Source organism: Rhinolophus hipposideros (assembly GCF_964194185.1).
Source record: "Rhinolophus hipposideros genome assembly, chromosome: 7".
NCBI lineage: Eukaryota > Metazoa > Chordata > Mammalia > Chiroptera > Rhinolophidae > Rhinolophus > Rhinolophus hipposideros.
In genome coordinates this window covers 54,102,336-54,114,476 of record NC_138053.1, presented here as the reverse complement: position 1 = coordinate 54,114,476, position 12,141 = coordinate 54,102,336, and the positions used below count along the sequence as shown (strand labels likewise).

The following is a 12,141-nucleotide window of genomic DNA, read 5'->3' as shown; positions in this document are numbered from 1 at the left end:
GCAAAAGCTTTTCAGAGCTAAAACCACAAAAAGGCCGATCGTATAGCATTTTGATTTAAACTGCCATTTTTAATACCGGTCGTTTTATGTTACGACGGTCTTAATGCTTGTCCTAGCGTTCAGAAAATGTTAACTCACACCAGAAGTTTTGCCTCTTCAAACACACCGGGCACAAATTCTCCTTTGATTGGATTCGTTAAGAAAGAGCAAGTCTGGCCAACTGTGAATCTCTGGTTGTCAAATCAACGCCAATCCACGTCCAGGAGTCATGTTTTAGTCCGCTAAAGCGACAAGAGGAGGTCACGACAGGCACGTGTGTGCCGCGGGGAGCCCTTTGCCCACCGGGTCCCAGCGCGAGTCCGACTGAAGCGCTTTCTGAGCGGTAGGTCGGGGATGCGTCCTGGACGCGCTCCCCAGGAGTTCCCAGCCCTGGGCCTGCACCCTGCGAAACCGCCTAACCTTGGGAAGCAAAATTAGCTCCATCGGTTTAGACGAAATGTTTGGGCTAAGGCCTCATTCCGGCCGAAGGGGGAGTGCTAAGACATTCCGATGATCGATCCCACCGACATCCTTCCGGGGCCGCGAGCGGCTCGAGAGGCGAGCGCGCCGGGCGCCCCACACGTTTCCGCAAACGCGCACCGGCCCTTTCCGCGGAGGGTAAAGGACCGGGGGGTCGGGGCTCCGCCGAGAGAGAGCCGCCTCGTGCAGCCCTCACTGTGCGAAGCGCCGGGTACGGGCTCCCCCAGGGGCGCGCGCGGCGCCTCCAGCCCACGCTGGACGAGGAGCGCGCGCCCCCGCGAGACCGTCACCACCCGGGCGGCCTGGGGCCGCGCTTGCGCAGCGAGGCGCCGAGCTCGCGGCGAAGTCCGTTTCCTGACTTGGCGAGGAAGTGGCGTGGCGTCACTTCCGACCTCCCTCTAGCTGCCATCTTGCGTCCCCGCGTGTGTGCGCGTTTATTCTCAGCTGGTCTGCCCAAGACCCCCTGAGCGCCAACCCTAGTCCCCCGCGCGGCCCCGTGTCCTCTCCAACAAGGTACAAAAAGGCTGTGGACGCCGGCGTGGGAGGAGGACGGGAACGGGGGCGGGAAGTGCCCGGAAGGAGCGAGACAGGGAGGGACAGGGCTGAGGAGAGGAAGGCGATGCGACGGACGGGCGCACCCACTCAGGCTGACTCTCGGGGTCGAGGTCGAGCCAGGGGCGGCTGCCCAGGGGGCGAGGCGACGCCGTCTCTTCCTCCACCTCGCGGCGGAACCCTAGGACAGGAGCCCCAGGTACCGCGAGGCTGCGGAGAGTGGCCGGGCCGGGCAGGCCCTGGCTAGGCCGAGGCCGGGCCGGGCCGGGGCCGGGGCGGGGGGTGCCGAGCAGGCGTGGCTCGCGGCCCTTTCCGGGGCCTGTGCACACGGGGGGCCGTGGGGGGCGGGCAGGAAGGTGGGTGCGCTTTGGGCTCCCTCGAAACCGAAATTGGGGGCTTTGCGGGGAGGAGTTGGGATCCAGGCCTCGGCCTGTGTGGACATCGGCTCTGCCGGTTGGTGCCTCGGGAAATACTGAGCGTGGGGTGCGGGAGGGAGCTAGCTCCGTCCTCGCTGAGGATCTCTCGTCTTCCTAGATGAAAGAAACTATCATGAACCAGGAGAAACTCGCCAAACTGCAGGCACAAGTGCGCATTGGTGGGAAAGTAAGTTTTCATCGTTGTTGTTCGGTTTTCTTTTTCTTTTTTTTTTTAAAGTGTCCCACGAAGGTTCGGGGTTTTATGTTTTGCGCTTCTAATATCGACGGCTTGTCCCTTGGTCTGTAGAGGGCATTTCACAGCTGTCACGTGGGGCGAGAGAAGCAGGTGAAATTATACGGTGTGTCCGTGAATCACGATGATGATTATAAGCCGCGAGCTTATTCGTCTTGTACATCGCTGTTGGGTAACAAGCCAGTGGTCGGAGGAGATGAAAAGAGCGCTTAAGCTACAAAGATTGCTTTTATGGAAATATATCTTTCCAGGGCTACAGTGTTCTAAGTAGAGTTAAAGTGTTTCCTAATGAAGTAAGAGAATGTGTCGTTTCAGTTAGATCGTCATTGTGGCCGTTGTACTTCTGACTTGTTTTGGCCTAAATTGTACACGGTCAATTGTACAATTGTGCTTGCTCTTTTTTCTTTTTTTAATAGCTATGCTGATTGTGAATTCAAGTTTCACCTGTGTTTTCAACTATTGTAGTTTAAGGTTCTGGATAATTGTGCTTAAGAGTGTATGTCTCTTGTAAATTAAGATCTAGCTAGTGCTTTCTTAGCTAAATGCAGTCCAGTCCAGTGGTTGTATATTTTCTAGGATATTTGAAGGTCTTTCTTGTATAGGTACCTTTTGGAATTTAAGAGCAGTGGCTGGATTTGAAAATACTACCTAAGTGGATATCTTCCCATTTTGACTTTGCAATTACACTAAAACTTAGGGAATTAGTGATTGGTGGGTTTTTAAATGATCTAATTGGTTTTTTTCTAGTGGATACTGAGAGCCCCTTCCGGAGGATTCTTTTTTGAACTGAATTTTTAGATTGTTCTCTAAGTAATTTACTTAAATCAGAAGTCCACTCTAGACGGAGGTCTGCCTAGTTGTATTTTGCATTGTTAGCACATTTCCTAATACTTAACAAGGTGTGGTATATAGCCTATGGGAACAGAGCATGTCTTTACTTGGTAAAACTTGTAAGGTATTTGCTTGCATGGTAAAAGCTTCCATGTTACAAGATTATTACCTATTAGTTTTTCCTAACTTTAAGCATTTACCTTCAAGCAGAATCTACTGTAAAAGAGCCAAAAGTAGCACTCAGACTTAAATAAGATGTCTGTTAATTACTGGACATCAATAGCAGTGACTATATCCTCATCTTTTTTTCTTTCCTGAAATTAGACTTGAAGATCTGCACCTACCTATTAACAACAGTAGATGTTTCTTGACCTTTTTAGCAATTATTATAAGCTAGGTGTGGCCTTCACGTGCCAGAAAAATTCATGTTCTTTGTGGGTCTGTGTTTGGATGCTCATATGCTGTTGTTTTTTAACCATTCCTTTTAGTACAGGTTTCAGAAGGGAGTACTTTGAATAACGGTGCTTATGTGCCATTTTTGTTACTTTGATCACTAGTTTTGACTTGTGAGAGAAATCATTCTAGGGTAAAGGAAAATCAAGATTTTCTAGGATTCTTAAGGCTGATGTAAGATTCAACTTTACTTGTTTACTAGTTAATAGAGGAAGTATTTCTGCTGTCGTTGTAACATAGAAACATTTTCTTCACCTCTTAGGAAACCTACTTATGGGATGTAAACTTAAGTGAGTTAGTTTTGCCTTAAAGAAAACTACAAGTGTTAGGTACTTCTAGGTAAGTGTTATAAAAGCTCTTTATTTTAGTATCTGATCAGAGCATTATGTCAGTAAAAACTGAACACCACATATGTGAAGGTATATGAAGCCTATAGAAGGTGTGCTGCTTTTTTTTTATTAGAATCTTATGGTAGTTTCTTAGAATATCTTTTAGAGGATTTTCTGGAAACCAGATTCTATCTACATGACCACTTCAAGGTGGTTATTATTCTTAGATGTTTTTCGGGGGTTGACAACCAGTCTTTTCTGTAGCTATTGGTATTTTCTTCAGTTAATCTATGATTTATTTAAGCCTTTACTAATGCCGGGTCCTGAGAATACTAATTTGAAAGTACAAAGATGAAAGTACCTGGAGGCGGGGTTGGCTGGCTTTAAGGCTAGTAGGGGAGATAAGCATCTTTTTAAATCTTTTTTGATAGTGTAATGTACATAGTGCAATAGAAGCATTTACAAAATATAGAGATGGGAATGATTTAGCTTGTTTGGGCAGTTAATTGCAGAGTTTAGGGAAAGCACAGCAGAGATAATGACTGGAACAGGATTTTAAAGGATGATAGGAATTGGTATGGAGGTTGGAGAGACAGTGAGGTAGGTGGTGGTGACCTTCCCATGAAGAGCCTTGTGTACAACGTAAAGGGCTTAGCCTACGTGAGAGAGTCTATGAGAGGGTTATTATAGAGTTTTGAGCAGAATATGGGTGGTCACATTTGCCTGAGAGTTTATAGGTTATTTTTGAGAAGGAGGATATTGTAGACTTGGCCTATATGTACGAGAGACTCCAAGTTTTCCTGAAGCCCATAGTCATTCATTAAGTTACTGAGTACCTTCAACGAGCCAGATACTTACTCTTCTAGATACTGGATTGCATAGCAGTATACAGAATAGAGTCCTCAAGGAGTTTATATTCTAGTGAGGAGAGACAGACAAAATATACTTATCTCTATCAGTAATGAGTGTTATAAAGAGAAGTAAACCTGGATAGGTGGAAACTAATGAGTATGTGAGTTGCTGTTTTACATTGGGTAGTTGGGAAAGGCCACTCTTGATACCATAACATTTAAGAGCAAAGATCTGTAGTGAGGGAGGAAGCCATGCAATGCTCGGGGAAGAGAGGGACCCTATGTGTAAAGGGTCCTGTTTGGCCATTTTAAGGAACAGTGAGGTTTATTTGGCTAAAGATGCGCACATGTGTGATAGGAGATGTGGTCATGACCAGCATGGTAGAGGCAGGATAGATAGATCATAGTTAAGAATTTCAGATTTTACTATTGGGTGTTATAGGAGTCTATATATAGACATCTGATTGGTAATATTAACGGATGTTGATTTTTCTTTTATTAATGTGAAAACAAAAGGTTCTGGACATGGAGCTTCTAAAGGAGGCTTAATTTAGGTTGGCACATGCCATTTCTTTGATTACTTTAGAGCAGATAATGTAGGACTTTGAAATGATCATTCCTTTATTTCTGACAAAACTAGAATTTTAGAAATTATTAAGGATTTGTAGGTAATTCCTTTCCTTTCCCTCTTTTGGCTTCCATCACTGCCCTAACCTGCCTACTCACTAAGTAAAGGTTTGTGGTCCTGGTTATTTTCTTACACAGAGCCAAAGATCAGAAAGGAATTAGAAACTGTTTCCATTTGAAAATATCTGTTGTTATGGTATAAATGTGTGCTGTTTTCTTTCCTTTTCTCCCTATTTTAGGGAACTGCTCGCAGAAAGAAGAAGGTGGTTCACAGAACAGCTACAGCAGATGATAAAAAACTTCAGTTCTCCTTAAAGAAGTTAGGGGTAAACAATATCTCTGGTATTGAAGAGGTAAGTGTCATATTTTATTTCTTTATACAGGATTTCTTTATAAAAGCTTTAATGTTCATGCATTAAATTATTTATTTATTTTTTGACTCTACAGTGCTTCCAGCAGAAAATTTCCTTTCCCTCTAAAATATGTTTCTATTCTGTTAATGAATATCAGGGTGTTTGTTAAGTCTGAAAGCTATTAGATTGCACTTTCCATTCTACCCATGCTTCACAGTGAAATACTAGATTAATTAGCTAGGTTGCAATTGCTCCTTAATAAAATATTTGGTTTTAAGGGGATTTTAGTGGGCATTGCTAATGAAAATTGTTTTTCTTTATAGGTGAATATGTTCACAAACCAAGGAACAGTGATCCACTTTAACAACCCTAAAGTTCAAGCCTCTTTGGCAGCGAATACTTTCACCATCACAGGCCACGCTGAGACCAAGCAGCTGACAGAAATGCTACCCAGCATCTTAAACCAGCTCGGAGCAGACAGTCTGACTAGTTTAAGGAGACTGGCTGAAGCTCTGCCCAAACAATGTGAGTTTCCTAGTAATGGTTTTGCCTGGGGTTACTGATTGATTTATCAGTAGATTTCTAAGATCTTGGGGTGCAAAGTGGATGTGAATATCTTTAAGTTTGGAAATGCAACCTGTCCTCTAAAAAATGTTAATTTTTATACTGATTTTAAGAAAGTTTTCTTAGTGTGTTCAATAATTTAGTATGCTGTGATCATTATACTTCTAGCTTTCTTGCTTTGGGTAAAAGACTTTAAAATTTTTACCTTTATTAGCTAGAAATGATGAAAATGTTAATTTGGAGCTTTTTTTGATAACTGGCAGTTTAAAATTGATTAAAGATATAATGTAAATTATAAGATTTTTCCAGTTTTATCTATATAATTGATACTACCAGTAATCTCTAAGAATTGGCCTGCCTGTATTCCAGTGTTTTCAATTAGAGGATGATAAGGATTTTGTTCAGGGCAGAAAATTATGTAGTTGAATAAGTGGACATTAGGGGTATAGCTACTTTAAGCTGAAGCCCTCTGATTAAAATTTTAAAGAAGGGGAATGTAGAAGCAAGACAGGCTTATTATATGGCCTGTTATTTAGTCATTTATGTTTTTCTAGGCATTCACTCACTCCATTTTTTTTTTTTTTTTTGGTCACATTGAGAGGCATAACATTTTCTAGGCTTTCAGAACTGAAGTAGACACTTGAAGCAGCAAACTGAAAACCATAGAAGGCTAGTACTGTGAGGTCTCAATTCTCAAGTGTATTCCACTTTCTTGTGTAATAAAAGGAAAGTGGATGCTTACCACTCAAAGACAATTTTTGGATCATTTATTTTCATTTTAGTGAAGGTTTATTGAGCATCTCCCTTATGCCATGCACAACGCAATAGAGTATTTGGGAAAACAGCCTCTTCATTTGCCTCTCAAAACAAATCTTGTCATAATTTGGTATGTGGGTTTACCCTGGGGGCTCCCTGTTCTCATACTACCTCAGAGCCTGTGGTAGGCCCGAGGGATTGAAAGGAAGGGTATGGAATTTGGTTTGTTGGCTGTACCAGCTCATTTGCAGACATCAGACTATCACGTTATCGCTAATACTATAGATGAAATCCCAAATGTCACTGTCGTCATCCTGAATGTAAACTTTTCGTCTGTTCCACTTTTGGTTAATGTTTATCGAAGACTTAGACAAATATGTAACATTTACATTTCCCTTTCACAGCTGTGGATGGAAAAGCACCACTTGCTACCGGAGAGGATGATGATGATGAAGTTCCAGGTAGGAACCCTCACTTGTGGTTAAACTAGAGAATCTTAAGATGGCAAGGGAGAATAAAGAATCTTTATACTATAGAAAAGACTACTTAGGGCAGGCGTAAAGAGTCCGGGGGGAAGGGAGACGTGAACCTTGCTTAGAATGAGAAAAATAATGCAGTGTTATTTAACTGGGAGTTATGTTTGTGGACTTGGCTTTTTTGTGTTTGGGATCCCGAGAAGTTGGAGGTGTCTAACCTTAAATATTGAAATAAGTATGTATGTATGTTGTGACCTAAGTACAATAACTGCTTGCAGATCACAAATGATCCTTGTTTCCTACTATGAGATCCATAAATTTATGAGAAGGCATGGAAAAGTTATTCAAACATCTTGGAATGAAAGCATTCTAAAATCAGAAGTAAACTCTTTTGGCAATCATGAGGCCTTTTTCTATCTTAGTTGTTACTGGATAATTTTTCTTCTTTTCTTTTTGGTGGCAAAGCAAATACTTTTTGAGAAGTAGAATCACTAAGTCATAAATCCACTTTGCATAGAGAGATGTCCTTAGTAATCCAGGAAAACTTCAGAGTTTTGTGTTATGATACTCTTTGGTTCTGCCCCCCACAATGACTAATGTATTACACTGCTTAAATTTAATTCTTGGAGTGGGATGGGAATGGGAGGGCATACCTATTCTTTAAGCATAGCATTTATGTCATTGGCAGATTAATGACTTTTTCCCTTCTTTTGGTGATATGCCAAAACATACACCTCAAATGGTAGTGGTCTCAATAAAAACCGTATTTAAATTTATATCCTGATTTAACTATAGGATATATTTTAAGAGTATTTCCCTGTCTCCTCTTAAGATCTATGTTTTTAGATTTAGCTTTTTTTCTGAGTTTCTACCTTTTTTATCTTTTTCTAGATCTTGTGGAGAATTTTGATGAGGCTTCCAAGAATGAAGCAAACTGAATTGAGTCAACTTCTGAAGAAGATAAAACTTGAAGAAGTTACTGGGAGCTGCTATTTTATATTATGACTGCTTTTTAAATTTTGTTCATGGATCTGATAAAATCTCAATCTCTAATATTTTTAAGCCCAAGCCCCTTGGACACTGCAGCTCTTTTCAGTTTTTGCTTATACACAAATCATTCTTTGCAGCTAATTAAGGTGAAGAAGCTTGGGAATAAAATTTGAAGCAAAGGTTAATAAAGTTCTTTGCCTAGTATACAGTTTTATTTTTTATTTCATTGACACTTATTTGTACACAGAAAGCAAAGTTGTTTGTAGAAAGCTAATCATGGTATGTAATATGGCTAATAATTTTTGGAATTTGATTAAAGGTTTAACATGATAGTAAAGTAACAAAGGTGATATAAAGTTCTCATGTTTGCAGACTTTTTTCTCCAGCAGCCCTCAGGGCTTCCCTGGTTTATGTGATGGGTGTGATTATATGATGAGAATAGATTATTCCTTAGCAGGTGAGCAAAGGTTTTTTTCCTCTTAATATTGTCTGTATTGTAAGCATTTTACTGAGTGCCTTATGTATTATCATACTTAATTTTCTCATGTAGTCCTCAATCTATGAAGTAGGAACTAGTAGCTCCATTTTGTAGATGTAACCGGAAGTTTTTAAAAAAATGAAAGTAGTTGACTTCTTAACTCCCTTCTATGTAGGATATTCTATGAGATACCTGAATAAAAAGTAGGAATATCACTTTGTCTTTTCCTGGAATGATAACACTAAATGAATAGGGCTACCTTTTTAGTTGGGAGAATTCTAACATAACACATACAACGGCCACCATAAGCAAGGTACTGAACAGTTTCATCACCCTAGAAAGTTCCCTCGATTAATAGGCTACTTTTAAAAAATTGTATTAGCAGTTATGTTGAAGCAATTAAAATTTTTTTACAAATGGTAATTAAAGTGTAATTTGTATCAAGGCCAGTTGAAGAAGAAAATTGTCTTAGTTTCTGCTTCAACGATAAGAATTCATTTTAGATTTCCACACCAACTTTTAAGTACCTTTTGAAGGTACTGTGTAGGTGTATCTGAAAGTCAGTATTGGGTAACTGCCAAAAATGAAATGTGTAAATAGGATTTGCACATCTTAACATTGTATTCTTTAAGGCATGTGTATCCGTTCTGTTACATGTACACTACTACAGTAACAAGGACTCCAAAGCCTCCGTGATTTACAAAATTACAAAACAAGTACATGTTTCCAGACCTGTGGGTTAGGTTACTCCAGGTCCCCGACTGATGGGGAAACCTCTCTGGGGCACTCAGCTTCCTGGCTTGAGTGAGAACATGGTAGGTTATGTCCTGACTCTTAACACTTACCCACGAATGTCACTTGAATGGAACTGACCAAATGAAATGGGTAAACTGGAGGGCAGAGGACTGGGAAGGTCTGGAGTGAGTCCTGAAGACTGGCGTTCTGATAAGCTCCTGGGAGGTGCTGATGCTGCAGGTTCACTGGCTGCTTTGAGTGACACGAGAGGTTTTCACTCATCTGAAGAGATTGGAGAGGAGAGACTGACATGAACGTGTGAAGAATGCCACCATGAATGTAGGTAAGGGACTAAGGACCGTGTTTCCCCGAAAATAAGACCTAGCCAGACAATCTGCTCTAATGCGTCTTAACATAAAATATAATGGGTCTTATTTTAATATAAGACCGGGTATGATACTGGGTATAAAATAAGACCGGGTCTTATATCAATTTTTGCTCCAAAAGGGGTTAGAGCTGATGGTCCGGCTAGGTCTTATTTTCGGGGAAACACGGTAATAAAGGGCAGTACGCCTCTAGGCTAGGCCTACCCCAGGGCAACTTGCTTCTTGTAGCAGATGCTGGCTAAGGTTAATACTGTTGTGCGTCTGTACTCACCTTTTTCCCCAACAACCTCTAAGAAGGTTATTTGGTTCATTTAAATGGTGTGTGTTGGTGGCTACAGCTCAGTAAGAAAGGGTTTTCTTGTAATATCTTCACTATACAGATAGGGTTATGCTACAGTTACAAATGACTAAAACTTTCAATTGCTACATTTATTTGTCACAATGTTTGTGATTTGCCTGTAACTGAACAAGACTCCTCCAGAAGCAGCCTCTAGTTGGAACATTGGCAGTCTCAAGGCAGGGAAAGAGAGCAAACCACCAGTTGGCTCTTCAAACTTACATTGGGAAGCAATGCACATTAAGAACCAATTTCATCAGCCAAAGCAAGTCATGTACATCGCTAAGTCTGATGCTATGATGCTTGGGGAACGGTAATTCTTCCCCAGAGGAGGAGAGCAGATATTGTTTTACAATTTATACATGCTCTACCATATCCTTACTATTTTTCTTTAACTGCCCACAATTCTTGTGACTTCCATGGTAAGCACGGTACCACTTGTTTTATATCATCTCACTGATTATCATAACAATCCTCCCCGAAGAGCCACATTGTACAGATAAGGAAACCACCTTGAAGAGATGGAATTGCTTGTGTGAGTTCACACTGCCCCTTAAGATGAGATTCACGTTCAGGTCTGCTCGACTTAAGGACCTAAATGGAAAGCATTTTAGGCCCTGACAGGCTAGAGGGGCAGATGATTCTGATATAGTTGAATTTTTGGCTGTTGTCACTAATTGCTGGCTGTTGTCCATTATTAAGACTAGCCGTGGGCCAAACTGGTTTGCAGCTGGATCTGAACCAGAGCTACACTAGTGAAGAGACAGACATTGATTTTGATCTGAGAATTTAGGTTTAATGCCCTTTATTTATTGAAATAATCAAACTGGAGTACAGTTGTGTCATTCTCATAACCCTGTGTGCACAGGCTAGAAAGCTACATTCTAAAATTTGGAAACAAGTTTGGAAATGGGCTCAAGGTCTCTGAAGATTGGGTCTGATGTCTACCAATCATTGTTTTCTCTCCGTTACATAACACTGGATTTTTGTTTTAGATGACCCCTTTCCCCCCAAAGATACTTATGTCAAGTTTTTTTTTTGAGAGAAGAGAACTAATAACAGTTTTCAGATTTTCCAAAAATATGTGTAATTGGTGAAGTCTTCTATTTGCATAAGTTTTCATCACTCCAATCAGCACAGTCTTGAATACCATTTTTGCAGCGAGTTCTGGAAATGCAGTCACAGTCGGCAAAGAAAACAGTATCACATCTCCAGCCTGAACACTTTGGGCACTGTAAAACTAGACAATTTTATTTATTTTTAAAAGCACAACTGTTAAAATGTTAAGGTGGACTGGAAACGATGCTATTGGAAATGACACAGCCCTTTGGATCTTAAAAATCTTAGTGAAAACTGTCCAAGGGGAAAATGGCAGATGTTTATTAAAGATTCTACACATTTGGGTGAAAAGAATTTGTACTTTGAAAAGCCAAGGGGAGTACTACCTCCCTCCATCAGCCTGCAAATAAACATGCTGACATGCTGCATAAACAAGGAAGGGTCCAAATGAGTCTGTATCTGTTCAGTAAGCAGAGAAAAGAATCGGAATTTGCTAATTTGCAGCTAGCAAGAAGAAAAGGACCTGTGTACACTTTTAGCCTTGTGTTGTCAACACATTGTTAGATAACATACAATGCCTAAGTAGCATTTCTATTTCTACCCTCCATGATGACCAGGCAAAAGTCAGGAAATGATCTATTTAGTGTATTATACTTTCGATAAATCTTTTACATACTGGGTAGGGTCATGAGGTATTGGAACTGCATCTACTGCCATGGTTTTAGAATAATCTAGCCTTGCCAGATTGCAAAGTGATCAAGGGTGCTGCACAGTGTTCATCCCCCACAGAGAATACTGTCGGAGGCAGAGAGGAGAGTTGGGGAGGAGGCGCAAGGAAATACCAACGGTTAAATAAACAAAAAAACCCTTTGAGAGCCAAAGCATTCAACAGACTTTTCTTTGATCTTTACCAAAATTTCCAAAGAAATCCAAAAGGAATTTGACAGCAGACAAGAGTTGTCCATCAATTCTTATTAATCTTTGCAAATCTGGCTTTATTTGCTTTTTAGCTAGAGAATTCACCTACTTTAAGTATGCAAACTACCAGAAATGATGGAATTGCTTAATTGTGAATGCTAATATCCTTAAGTAGTCTTCTAAGTATGGGTTAATTTATGTAATTGAACCCATTAAAACATTAAAAAATTACAACCCATTAAAAAACCCATTAAAAAA

General features: G+C 40.8%; 1 protein-coding gene across 2 annotated transcripts; it reads left to right on the top strand.

Moving 5' to 3' along the window:
• Window positions 1-302: 302 nt before the first annotated feature.
• Window positions 303-8,329, top strand: BTF3 (basic transcription factor 3). 2 transcript variants are annotated; one of them, XM_081054457.1, is made up of 6 exons: window positions 303-1,032; window positions 1,606-1,674; window positions 5,071-5,184; window positions 5,508-5,709; window positions 6,909-6,965; window positions 7,872-8,329. In XM_081054457.1, the coding sequence occupies exons 2-6, from the start codon at window positions 1,606-1,608 to the stop codon at window positions 7,916-7,918; spliced, it is 489 nt and encodes a 162-aa protein (XP_080910583.1). In that variant the 5' UTR covers window positions 303-1,032; the 3' UTR covers window positions 7,919-8,329. The 2 variants fall into 2 exon arrangements, with proteins under 2 accessions (XP_080910583.1, XP_080910582.1); XM_081054456.1 differs by having other exon boundaries at window positions 303-1,270.
• Window positions 8,330-12,141: the final 3,812 nt, after the last annotated feature.